Raw genomic sequence first — 12,126 nt, forward strand, 5'->3', positions numbered from 1 at the left:
GACAGTCAGTTTTATTTTCTTTTAATCATGTATGCTGATTACAATAATATACGTCATACCAACCCTATATAGCTGGTGTAGTGCACACTGAAATGAAATAACGTTCCTCCAGGACCATGGTGCTACACACAGAGCTACCTTAAAACAACACAGAACAAAGAACTAAGTACATTAACATCTCTTATCTCTTTAGCCAGGCATACACTTAATTCATCCCATAACCTCGTACTCCAGTACATCTAATTAAATGCACATTACCATCCAGTGCTTGTTAATATTATGAACAGCAGCTACGCTAATTCCTTTCCACTTGTTTCCCTTTTTCTACCCATCCCGAGGCATCTAGAGATTGTGCTAGCTCCAGTAGACCTTCAGTGAGAAGAGGCCAACCCTGTGAGGATCCTGAGGCAGCCAGAGATGGACGAGCTTCAGCTGAATTCTGCTTCATGAGGATTTGAGTGTTCAAAGCAACGAAGCCAACCCTATGTGGACTTTTGAGGACAACAACAACCTCCTAATTAATACACACACTAACATTCTACATATGCTGTATCTGCATCACACAACTGACTGTACATAACCGCAGAAAGGACATTGTTCATAATCACACTCTCCGGTGTTTAGAGTAATTAATAATCTCACACTCTCCACTGTCCGGTTCCTCTCAAGGTTTCTTCCTCATACCATCTGAGGGAGTTTTTCCTTGCCACAGTCGCCACAGGCTTGCTCACTAGGGATGATTTTGTCAACTAGGACTTTTGTACTATGGTTCTTATGTTCTGTAAAGCTGCTTTGAGGCATTGTCCATTGTTAAAAGTGCTATACAAATAAAATTGAAAAATAAATAAATAATAATAATTTTTAAAAGATCATGACATGTTTTCAGACCTTTTTTGTTGTTGGTTTGTTCCAAAAGATTAACATATAATTTAAAGTCATTTATAAAATGTGAAAAAAAAAAAAAGGTTTACATTGAGCCCACTTTTTCTTATGTATATGGTATTTTCCTACTAGAATGAACAAATGTACAGTATGTTCTTCTTTACCTTTTAAATATTCATTCTCTATGTAAAAAAACATCAAATTTCTAACATACACTCCAGTTTTCTATTAATATAAAATTGAAAAAAAAAAAACAGATGCAAAATAGTTTTTTTTTTCAGACCACAAAATGCACAGAAATACGACATATTGAGCTTAAATTGTTCCAAAACATGTTTAGGAGGATAAAGTTTATTTAAGTATTTAGTAAGACACTTCCTTAATTCTATTAATACAGAATTTGTCTGTTTGCATGCTTTATATTACCAAATAAATATTACCAAATAAAGCTTTTTATAAAATAAAACTCTTGCCGCAGGTAAGGACACCAAAACAAAGAGCATTCCTCATGACCTTGTTGCTGCATTGCTGTTTTAAAACCTCAACATTATCAATGAAAATCTTTCCACAAGGATTATCCATGTTAAATTCTTCTGAAATACAGTTCATGGAAGAAACCACACACTCTTTGGAATTGTGTCAAGAGCAATAGCAAATTCTCTCGGTGTAACTGGAAAATTTCGAAGAAATTCTGTATGTCAACCTTTATCCGTGGGAATGAATCAACGGTCTTACTAAAATAATACCTCCACTGAACCAAGTATGACAGAATAAAGATTTGTTTTTAAATAGTCTGTCCTTATTATTCCTTATGAAATAATTGTAGGGTGAAAAATTATGTTTATATACCAATTTCCGTGCTAGCAGAGCGTGTCTGTGAAACCGGCCAATTTAATAGGAATACTGAAAAATTACTTTTCTGAAAAAAAACAAAAAACAAAAAAACAACTATTCCATATATAATTAGGAAATACATTGCAGGGATTTGCTCTGTTCTTCATGAACCCCATTAACCAATTAAGTATTATTAGGTTTATTAGGATCTAAGACCTCAAGCCCTCCTTGCTCTTTAGGATTACTTTTTATAGATGTGTGTGTGTGTGTGTGTTTTCTCCAAACCTCTCTAACGAACCAGGATGTGTTGTGGACGAGTCAGGAGATGACGTCAGTGCCGACGGTGGCCGAGTAGGGGCAAACATTTTTCGGGATGTTTTGATGAATTTTTCACCTTGTCTTTTCGGTTTCCCTCCCCCTCGTGGTTCCTTGTCTTTCAGTGGTAGTGGAGGAGGAGGAGGAGGAGGAGAAAGAGGAGGAGGAAAGCTGCTGCTGTAGCAGACATGGAGGAGTTGAGCGCTGTAGGAGAGCAGGTTTTCGATGCCGAGTGCATTCTCAGTAAAAGACTAAGAAAGGTAAGGATTACGCTTGTATTTATATTTTGTAATTGAGTGTATGTGCACGGTCGGGGATTGACGTTGTTGCATTGTGTGACCTCGTGTTGCATTTTCTTGTGTGTGTGCGCGCGCGTGTGTGTGTGTGTGTGTGTGTGTTTTGCACAGGGAAAGTTGGAGTATCTGGTGAAGTGGAGAGGATGGTCGTCCAAGTAAGTCCCCAGTAGAAACAATGAAAGCAGCAACATGTCGCTTGTTGCTTCAGTGTAACAGTCCGTGTAAAAAGTGCGGCTGATTCCTGCGCATTAAAACAAATGGAGAGACTGTAACAATAATCCGGGATTAGTAACACAGTTTCTTCTTCGGGACACAGTTGCGTTTTGTTTTTCGTTGCCGTTTCAACTCTTTGCTCTTTTGTCTGCGGTGATCCTGAGCTCTCTATCATCTTACCCTCGGATTATTTACACTGAAGGACGAACTTTATATCTGCATGTGTAGATGTGTGTGTGTTTATTATCGGATTTTATTCTCTTTCTCACAAGCATTGTCTTTAATCACCGTGTGTTTAATGTTAGTGTTGTAGTTTTTATATCCATCCCTCCATCCCTCACAGCTGTAAATATTTCCTCTCTTGTTAACAATGAGACATGATATTTTAACATCCGTCGTTTTTTTGTTTTCTTTTGTTTTCAACCGTTTTTGGCCCCGTGCCGTCTTTCATAGGCAACTGCAGCTGCCCTTCTACACACACACACACACACACACACACACACACACACACACACACACAGCTCACCGTTTCCCTTATTATAGTCCCTCATTCATACTCATTTTGTTTCTTTGTTGTTTCTCTTATTCTTCTTTGCTTCATTCTTTCTTGTCAGAATAAGAATAAGAATCTGTTGCTAAAGTTTTGTACAAAGAGAACAATAAACACCTAGTATAAATTTTAAAAATTGTATATATCTTGCTTCTTATGATTAATAATAATAATTAAACACTAACAGATATTTATAATATTATTATAAAAACATTTCAATGCTTTTTATTTGTGTATTTTTTTATGTATTTATTTTTTTCACAGTTAAAATAGCGCTTTGCATATGTTGCAGTACAGCTAGGTTTTTTTCTAATTTCTAGAAAAAAAAAGAAGTTTATTTAAAAATAAAAGGTAAAAAGAAAACAACAAAGAAGCAGAAAAACCAAACTAATATAAAGTAAATATAGCTATAAATAAATAATTCTAATATCTTAGATAAAATAGTAATAACAAATGCAGAGAAGTGTGTGTGTGTGTCTGTGTGTGTGTTTCGGGGGGCTAATTAATACGAATGAAACTAAAATCTTCCCTGCTTGTTTCTTGTCTTAAGTGCATCTTTCACCCTCTTCTCTTTGTCTGATCACCATGTCCTTATAGTTATGCAGTTATAGTTTTGAATAATTTTCTGTCAGTGTTTTTTATTTCTCTCTCTCTCTCTCTCTCTCTCTCTGTCTGTCTGTCTGTCTATTGTCACTCTTTAATCCTCGGCACTGGGTATCTTATCTGTCAATCACACTCAGTTTTTTTTCCCCCACTCCTCCATCTGCTTCCACTTGCTTGGTGGCTATTGATTATTTTAATCACCTGCTTCTAACATGTGTGTGTCCTTCTTTGTGCTTCTCCAGAGCTAATTTCACTCGTTCCCTCTTTTCTTTTACAAATCTGTTACACTCTAATCAAATAACAGTGGTTTTGTATACAGAACATTGTTTGTAAATGATTAAACATTTATTGGAGGAAAGGTGAAGAGTCTAATTATTAAATACATTATTTAGGCATATTGTAGTGACTTGTTTTTAACTGACCATGTACAGATCGGCTTCAGGTTAAGTTGTGTGGACTATCCACAGTGTTCCGAACACAGGCGTTCTTGTTTTTGTGCTTCCGTGTCTTTCTCTAAAGCAAAACATGACAAGCTTTATTTATGTGGAGCCATTTAATCCCCCCCCCCTTCTACTTTAACATGTTTTTTCTTTCTTTCTTACTCTTAATTTCTCTGTGTCTCTTTCTGTCTGTCTCTGTTTATCTCCAGCTTCTTTCCCTCCATCTCTCTGACAGTGTGTTGGCTGTTTGAGATCTTGATAAACTCTGCTTTTGTGTTAAAAACCCAGCATTGTGGTGTGGAGTTTGTGTGATCACTCACAGGGATGAGTGTGCAGATGGAACTGACTAACAGCTCTAATTTGTGTTTTTTTGTGTTGTCAGGCACAATAGCTGGGAGCCTCAGGAGAACCTGCTGGACCCGCGACTGCTGGCTGCGTTTAATAAGAGGTGAGGGGGGTCGGGGCTCGCCGAGGAAAAACGCTCCTCTTGCTTTGAATGTAAACAATACGGACTGAAACGCTCCAGTGGGCGTGAGTTCAGCACCGTTTGTAGTCTTTCACCTCTGTGGATATGCAGATAGGGCTTTAGTGGTGCCAATGGGGCTCGTTTACAGAAACGTCACAAACCCCAGTCTTAAACTGTTGCTTTATTTCTGTTTAGTTAGCCTCAACATTTGTCATGGAAAAAGACAAACTAGCAGCAGGTTAATCCTAATAAATCTGTAGATAAAAAATCCCTGAGTGCCATAGAGCAGCAGTGTGGCATAAAGAAATAAAATGACTCCGTGAAATCACCACATGATCTAAACTAATATTGATAAGCGTGAGGCTCACGCATTTTGAGCTTATGTAATTAACGTTACCTCATGGCACATAAAAATCAACATTTGGAACTAAATATTTTAGGGAGATTCAATCCTGAGCTTCACCCATATGCTACACCTCTACTGCTAACACCTTCATTGTCGTTGAAAAAAAAAATTAAGCAAACAAAATATCCCTTTAAAAGGTTTATATTTTTTTTTCTTTATTGTTGAGGAAACTTTTCAGTCAGGAAATGTTTCCACTGATTACAATGAGAGTTTTCACTTCTGTGTTCATGGTCTGATTAGTCACTAATTTACAATTTCGATGTACAAGTTTAAATCGGTTTCTATAATCAGTATAAATTTGGTGACTGAGTAATTAGAGTATTAATCCTGTGTAAGTTGTAAGTATGTGAAGATTGTTAAAGTGTAAAATTTTTTACATTGTAAATTTTGTGGAAATCCAATCGCAGTGCTGTTAACTTGCTTACACTTTGACTAGGACACAGATGATCAGAAACACTCATTTGCTGCATCTCTGGTTAAAAAGAGAAAAGCAGGTCTGTCAAAAATAACGTTCCTGCAGCGAGGCCTCGGCAAGGGAGGAAGTGTGGAGGCGATGGTTTTAACTTATAAAAGAAAAACAGGAACTAGATTTCACAACCCAAGTTTGGGGCACAACGAAGATGGGGATTTTTATTTATTTATTTATTTTCTGAAGGAATCCACTCTTGTGACTGAAAGGTGATTAAACACGTACTGATCTGAATCTGAATCAGAAATGGTTTGAAAATGAGATTTTGTTGTATTCTTGATTAAATGCATCAGTGTAGGTTTTATGTTCAAATTTAGAGGGAGTTTTTTTTGGAGGGAAGAAAATGGTGCTTCCACATCTGTCTGTTGGTTATGTCTAAATCAGAGAGGGAAGGAAGTTGTTTGAGAAATGTATCGGGCTGAAATTGAAATATATGAATATGAAGATGAAAAATGTTGAACAAATCTTTTTCAAGTGTCTGAAAAGGAAAAAAAAATACCTCATGACTGAAAAACCTTGAGTTTAGCCTAAATAAATGATTTTTTTTTTAAGAATACTGTTTTCCTCTTGTTTTGTCTGCCCAGTGTTCAGAACACATGGCTGCTCTGCAGTTTTCTGTCTAAGATAAAACAACCCAAAACACATGGCATATTCTAGTCACTTTCTGCATTCGAGTAGAATCCCACTCTGGTCCCTTTGTCAGTAGAGAAGCAGGACTTAGCCGCAAGTAGCACTTTAATAAATGCTAATTGATTTATAGTGCAGTTAAAGATAAGGATCCACATGTCTGGATCATTAAACGAAATTAACGCTTGTGGTTTATCTTATTTAGTTCAACCTTGATTTCTTCATGGTATCAAGAAGGTTCTCATCAGCAGTTTTATGTTATATGACAATGCTGACTATTCTGTGGTGGCATTTCTGACGTTTGCTGTTTTGTTATGTCCAGGGAGCAAGAAAGAGAACTACTGATTCGGAAGCGAGGGAAACGACCACGTGGAAGACCTCGGAAAATCATGGTGAGGATCTTGTATTAGATACTAATGCAACACTGTAGCTCAGCATTTATCCCTGGACTTTATTGTGCCAGGAGAACATGGCAGTACAGCATTGCTGGAATTATTGCATTTTTCACCAGTTAAAGATGAGTTTATCCACCAGTAAGTGATTTCTTTTCACCTTTTGTCTCTTCAGCAGGAGCCGATTCAGTCAGCCTCAAAGTCAAGCAGCTCCTCATCATCTTCATCTTCCTCTGATTCATCATCATCTTCATCCTCCTCGTCTTCTTCATCTGAGGACGATGATGATGATGATGACCAGGATGACAGCGACAGAAAGGCAAAGCCAACCCCTCGAGTGCGGGAGCTGCACCCTGTCCCGCAGAAGAAGGCTCAGATTGTGCTGGCCAAACCGGATCCTCCAAAGAAAAAGAAGCGAGGCAGGAAACCTCTTGCTCCAGAGCTGAGGGCCTTGAAGGCGAATCAGGCCAAAAATTCACGCAAAATCCTGAAGCCGCCGCTAAAAGACTCTCTCTCAGATCTGCATAGCAGCATTAAGAAACCACTGATGCCTGCCAGTTTCACCTACACAGGCCTGAGTCGAGCTGCTAACAGGGAGACTATGGCCATGCAGAACCGAGGAGCTTTTACTGCCAACGAATCTCCAAAGAACACACTGGGATCCACCCAGTCCCAAGGGAAACCTGCGACGGATTTTAAGCTTTCTGTCTCAGACATGGGTAATACCGGAAGTCTAGATTTAAAAAACTCATCTTCTAAGTCTCCAGGTGTGGCTTCTCTGAGTTTGCACAATTCAAAACTTACCAACAGTACCAATGGACAGGCAGCAGGTGGGGCTCCTAATTGGCAAAAAAAGCAGGAAACCCCAGTTCTGCAACGACCAGCGAACACGAAACCTTCAGCATCCTCTCTCTCCTCAGTGAAAAGCCCTAGTACTCAGGCCTCCAGCTTGTCTAGTGTCACCAAAACACAACTCAGTGTCAGTTCTTCTCCAAAAGATGTTTCCAACATTAGGGGTTCTGGGGGCATAGTGAAAAAAGGTCCAGTGCAGGAAAAAAGTGCTCCGGCTGAAGGAGGGATTTTGGGTCGATCCCGTGATATCAGCATACCAGCGGGGGTAGAAAAAGTGAAAATGGAGGATCCTTTGGAGAGATTGGGGAAGGTGCCTCTGGGAAGACAGAGGAAGGTCCCGACGTTTACCAGCTCAAAAGATGGCAGCAAAATGACCAAACCGCTAAGCGAGATGAGCACGGGTGAGGAGGGAAGCAGCTCGGAATCGGAGCAGGAATCACCGTTCACTGGGGAAAGACAGGAGCTATCATTGGAAGTGCAGTCAGAATGCAAGGATTGGAGGCCAACACGAAGCCTCATCGAACATGTTTTTGTTACCGATGTCACTGCTAATCTGGTCACTGTAACTGTGAAAGAATCGCCCACCAGCGTGGGTTTCTTTAGCATCCGGAATTACTGACAGAAATGAAGAACAGATTCTTTATGTTCCTCTTGATATTGGGTATCTTAGAAAAGTGTCATAGATCACAATTTCCTGTTACAAACACCAAGTCTGTTCTGGAAGCTTCTTCTTGTGGAAGAACAAGAGGATAACTGAGAAAAGGCAACAATTTTGAAGGATTGAAGAAAGAATGGAAAACATTTGGTGCTTCAAAAACTCCTCAATTTTCAACATTTGAGAGGGTTTTTTTCTACATAAACTCAGATTCAGGTATTTAGCCCATTGGTGCTTTATTTTATTTTATTTTTTTCATTAAACCATCAGTGTCTTACAGTAAGACTGGAAATTCTGGAAACTTCTGGAAGCTTAGAAGAACAAAACCTGAGACATGACCTTTACACAAGGATTGAATCATTTGGTGCTAAAAGTCAATTTGCATTCCCTGGATTTAATATTTGGAAAGTTTGGTGTTAAAAATGAGGGGTTTTTTTTAGTTAAGTTTCCTTGAATTTGTCAGTCAGTGGTTCTTAAAGTGGAATATGGAAGCCCCCAGAGGTCCATGAAGCATATCTGGACAAGGTTTTGTGTGCATCTGTGATTTATTTTTATTTTGTTACGGTGGAGCGATTTTTTTTTTTTTATTATTCACCCCTGATCCATACAGCTTTTTGAGGTTGTAATATACAGTTTTATTGTTATTAGATTTCTGGCTGCTTAATTTTAAATCAAACCTGATGTTAGAAGGTTGAGGAATGAAAAGCCCAACAATAAATATCCAGAATATTACCGTAGATATTTAAATGACAAGCCTAATATTTAAAGAGCTGGATTAGGTTCATAAAATGAATCTGTACTCAGGAGGTCTGTGAAGTTTATTTTAAAAGTGAAAAGATTCCCAGCTCCATAATGTTTGAGAACCACTGATCTGATCGACACCAGGGTCCAGTGTTCATAATGAAATATATGATACTCAGGCAGGGAAAGGAGTTTTACATGCTATGTTCAGGTAATGGAGGGGTAAAGTGTTTTAGTTTTTTTTTTTTTCTTTAATGGAAGAAAACCGGATATTCTGTTCTCAAACAGTGTTTATGGAAGTGTAAATCCACAAATGGAAAAAAATGCATCATAAGTTCTTGTTTGTTTGTTTGTTTTTATCTGATCTCTTCTGGTCTTTATTTTTATTATTATTATTTTTTAATTGTCTAATTTTAGAGATGTGATCCTTTTGCCTTATTATATTCAGCAGCATAGAATACGTGGCCTTCTCTCTGATAGAACACAATATTTCTGTCTTTATTTATTTCTTACTGACTATCTTTTAGATGATATGCAAAAAAAAGTTGGTTTTGTAAAAAAAAAAATACTAGCGGCTCATTTTTAATCGGATCTGTTGAATTAAACTTGGGCGTGAGTGTAAATGAGGATGTCAAAAATGCATGTTACCCTTTCACAAAAGTATGATCACCACACACACACACACACACACAAACAACAGCTATCAGTGGAAAAATCTCACCACAGAATCAGCTTGGAGCTGAACATTCACATTGTGGTGTTTGTTCAAAATGTGTATTCATTTCAAAATCTAAAAAATACAGTATTGAAGTATACGGCATCCCACTGCTGATGCACATCAGTAATTCCCAGTAATGGTAGAACACGGCTTTACTCATGTATAAGATGATAAAATCTCACTCCATAGATACTTACAGTATTTGTGTGTCTGTGAAATGCTGGGAGTAAACGATTCATTTGAAATGTTCACGTAATTGCGGATTGGTTTCTAACAGGAAACTTTTTTTCTATATAGTTCATTACATTACACCAGTTATGTTCTGGTCATTTTTGATCCAGGGTGAAAAAAAAAAAACAGTTCAGCTCAAATCATGGAGATATAACTGTATAGTTAAAAGTACCCCTGGCCTTCACACATGTGTGGTTCTGAAGCACACAGTTGTACAGAACATCTCTGTGTGCGTAGCGTTCAAGTTTCCAGCATGACAATGCTCCTGTGCACAAAGCAGCTCCATGAAGACATGGTGTGGAGGTGGAGGTTGGAGAAAGTGGAAGATCTGGAGGGTCCTGCACAGTGCCCTGACTCCTGAGGAATGAAACGCCCCACAATAAATATCCAGAATATTACCGTAGGTATTTAAATGACAAGCCTTATATTTAAAGATCTGGATTAGGTTCATAAAATGAATCTGTACTGAGGAGGTCTGTGAAGTTTATATTAAAGATAAAACTCCCTGTGGAGATGAAGGTTGGAGAAAGCGGAAGATCTGGAGTGTCCTGTACAGAGCCCTGACTCTGGCTCAACCCCTTTGCTGAGGAACTAGAACTGGAGTTTTCCTAACACCCCAACATCAGAGTCTGATCTCACTAATGCTCTTGTAGCTGAATGATCAGAGAATAAGTCTGGAATGTGATGGTCAACCAGAACATAAAGGGTGAGATGTTCAGATGTCCACAGGAGTTTGACAAATGCACTCATTTTTTTTTGTTTTGCACTCACACCTAGTGGGAAAGGGTTTGTCTATATCTATACTTCCCATAAAAACAGATATGTGTTCAAGGATATTTATTTCAAATATTATTTTCTGTCAGCTTTACTCAAAGTCAATACGAGCTGTGAACAGAGTATCCACTGTTAAGGCGTGACCAGTACATGAGGGTTAAACCACAGACTGCTTTATCTGTAACACCATGAACCTAACCGTGAAACTGTATGCAGTAGTAAACTGTTATGCTATCAGTGCTCCTGTCGTCCCTCACTAGGTGAAAGAGAGGGCTGTCTTTTCATTTCTGCTTAGAAAGATAAGCTAAGCTTGCTCTGTTACACGTGCCTGTTGTTTTTTTCCTCACTGCCTTTCACCCACACTGAAGAGAAAGAGTTTTTTGAATCTTTATTATGTGCTTGTCTTATCAAGGAACCTTGAGCATAATGTCACTGATAACATGGCAATAAACCCATATAGTGCACTACAGAGACACAACAGCAAATTCTGGAGCTGAGAAATTCTCTAGAACAGCAGTCAGGTTTATATGAATGCACTCCTCTTATATACGTTATCTCTTCTGCAGTAACAGATCTGGACAGCAGATGCTCCACACATTTGGACTAGCATTGATATGGTTTTATGTAACATTTAAGGAGGGAGTCTCCAGCTGTAAAGCTGGTGCTTTATCAATATTTCTTTAGGAGTTTCAGAGGAGTTTACACTTTTTATTTTCTCAGAAACCTATGACCTAAAACAGAGGCTGGTGAGTGAACGACTATAACACTGCTATAATGTAATTGAGAATGGATAAAAACAATAACATTATTTAATAAGCAAAATTTGTGATTGTTGACAAATTGCTGTAGTTTAAGTGGAATAAAACACTTCAGGATGCACTGTTACAGGAAATGAATCCACTGTATCAAATGTAACAGTAACTGCTCCATCACACCACACTGTCACTCAGGGGTAATTGCTTGACTGTAAATTATTATTATAAGTAGTCTTTATTTGTCAGATATACATTACTGCACAGTCAAATTCTTCCTTCACATAAACCATCCTTGAGGGTTGGGGTCAGAGCGGGGTCAAAGGGTCAGCCCTGATGCAGCACCCCTGGATCAGGGTGGGTTGGGGACCTTGCTCAAGGGCCCAATGGTGACAGATTGTTATGATTCTTCTTCTTCTTCTTCTTCTTCTTCTTCTTCTTCTTCTTCTTCTTCTTCTTCTTCTTCTTCTTCTTCTTATTCTTCTTATTCTTATTCTTATTCTTATTCTTATTCTTATTCTTATTCTTATTATTCTTATTCTTATTATTCTTATTCTTATTCTTATTATTCTTATTATTCTTATTCTTATTCTTATTCTTATTCTTATTCTTATTCTTATTCTTATTCTTATTCTTCTTATTCTTATTCTTATTCTTATTCTTATTCTTATTCTTATTATTCTTATTCTTATTATTCTTATTCTTATTCTTATTATTCTTATTCTTCTTATTCTTATTCTTATTATTCTTATTCTTATTCTTCTTATTCTTATTCTTATTATTCTTATTCTTCTTATTCTTATTCTTATTATTCTTATTCTTCTTATTCTTATTCTTATTATTCTTATTCTTATTCTTCTTATTCTTATTCTTATTATTCTTATTCTTCTTATTCTTATTCTTCTTATTC

General features: G+C 37.5%; 1 protein-coding gene and 1 long non-coding RNA gene across 3 annotated transcripts in view; both read left to right on the forward strand.

The window, feature by feature from the left end:
• The first annotated feature begins 2,140 nt into the window (after positions 1-2,140).
• On the forward strand, positions 2,141-9,677 carry cbx2 (chromobox homolog 2 (Drosophila Pc class)). 2 transcript variants are annotated; one of them, XM_058405050.1, is made up of 5 exons: positions 2,141-2,291; positions 2,439-2,482; positions 4,516-4,581; positions 6,424-6,493; positions 6,672-9,677. In XM_058405050.1, the coding sequence occupies exons 1-5, from the start codon at positions 2,220-2,222 to the stop codon at positions 7,962-7,964; spliced, it is 1,545 nt and encodes a 514-aa protein (XP_058261033.1). In that variant the 5' UTR covers positions 2,141-2,219; the 3' UTR covers positions 7,965-9,677. The 2 variants fall into 2 exon arrangements, with proteins under 2 accessions (XP_058261033.1, XP_058261032.1); XM_058405049.1 differs by having other exon boundaries at positions 2,142-2,291; positions 6,669-9,675.
• Positions 9,678-11,074: 1,397 nt separating this feature from the next.
• LOC131362790 (uncharacterized) overlaps positions 11,075-12,126 on the forward strand; it is a 30,298-nt gene continuing 29,246 nt past the window's right edge. Inside the window, exon 1 of the long non-coding RNA XR_009206238.1 lies at positions 11,075-11,210. This is a non-coding gene — a long non-coding RNA (uncharacterized LOC131362790). The remainder of the gene's footprint in view (positions 11,211-12,126) is intronic.

This window comes from Hemibagrus wyckioides, linkage group LG12, assembly GCF_019097595.1.
Source record: "Hemibagrus wyckioides isolate EC202008001 linkage group LG12, SWU_Hwy_1.0, whole genome shotgun sequence".
In the NCBI taxonomy this organism is placed as follows: domain Eukaryota; kingdom Metazoa; phylum Chordata; class Actinopteri; order Siluriformes; family Bagridae; genus Hemibagrus; species Hemibagrus wyckioides.

Excerpts from the sequence above, each read along its gene's own strand:
- cbx2 (XM_058405049.1), top strand. The coding sequence starts at position 2,220 with ATGGAGGAGTTGAGCGCTGTAGGAGAGCAGGTTTTCGATGCCGAGTGC. Across the intron at positions 2,292-2,438 it reads TCAGTAAAAGACTAAGAAAG|GGAAAGTTGGAGTATCTGGT; the intron begins GTAAGGATTACG and ends TGTTTTGCACAG. Across the intron at positions 6,494-6,668 it reads GAAGACCTCGGAAAATCATG|CAGGAGCCGATTCAGTCAGC; the intron begins GTGAGGATCTTG and ends TTGTCTCTTCAG.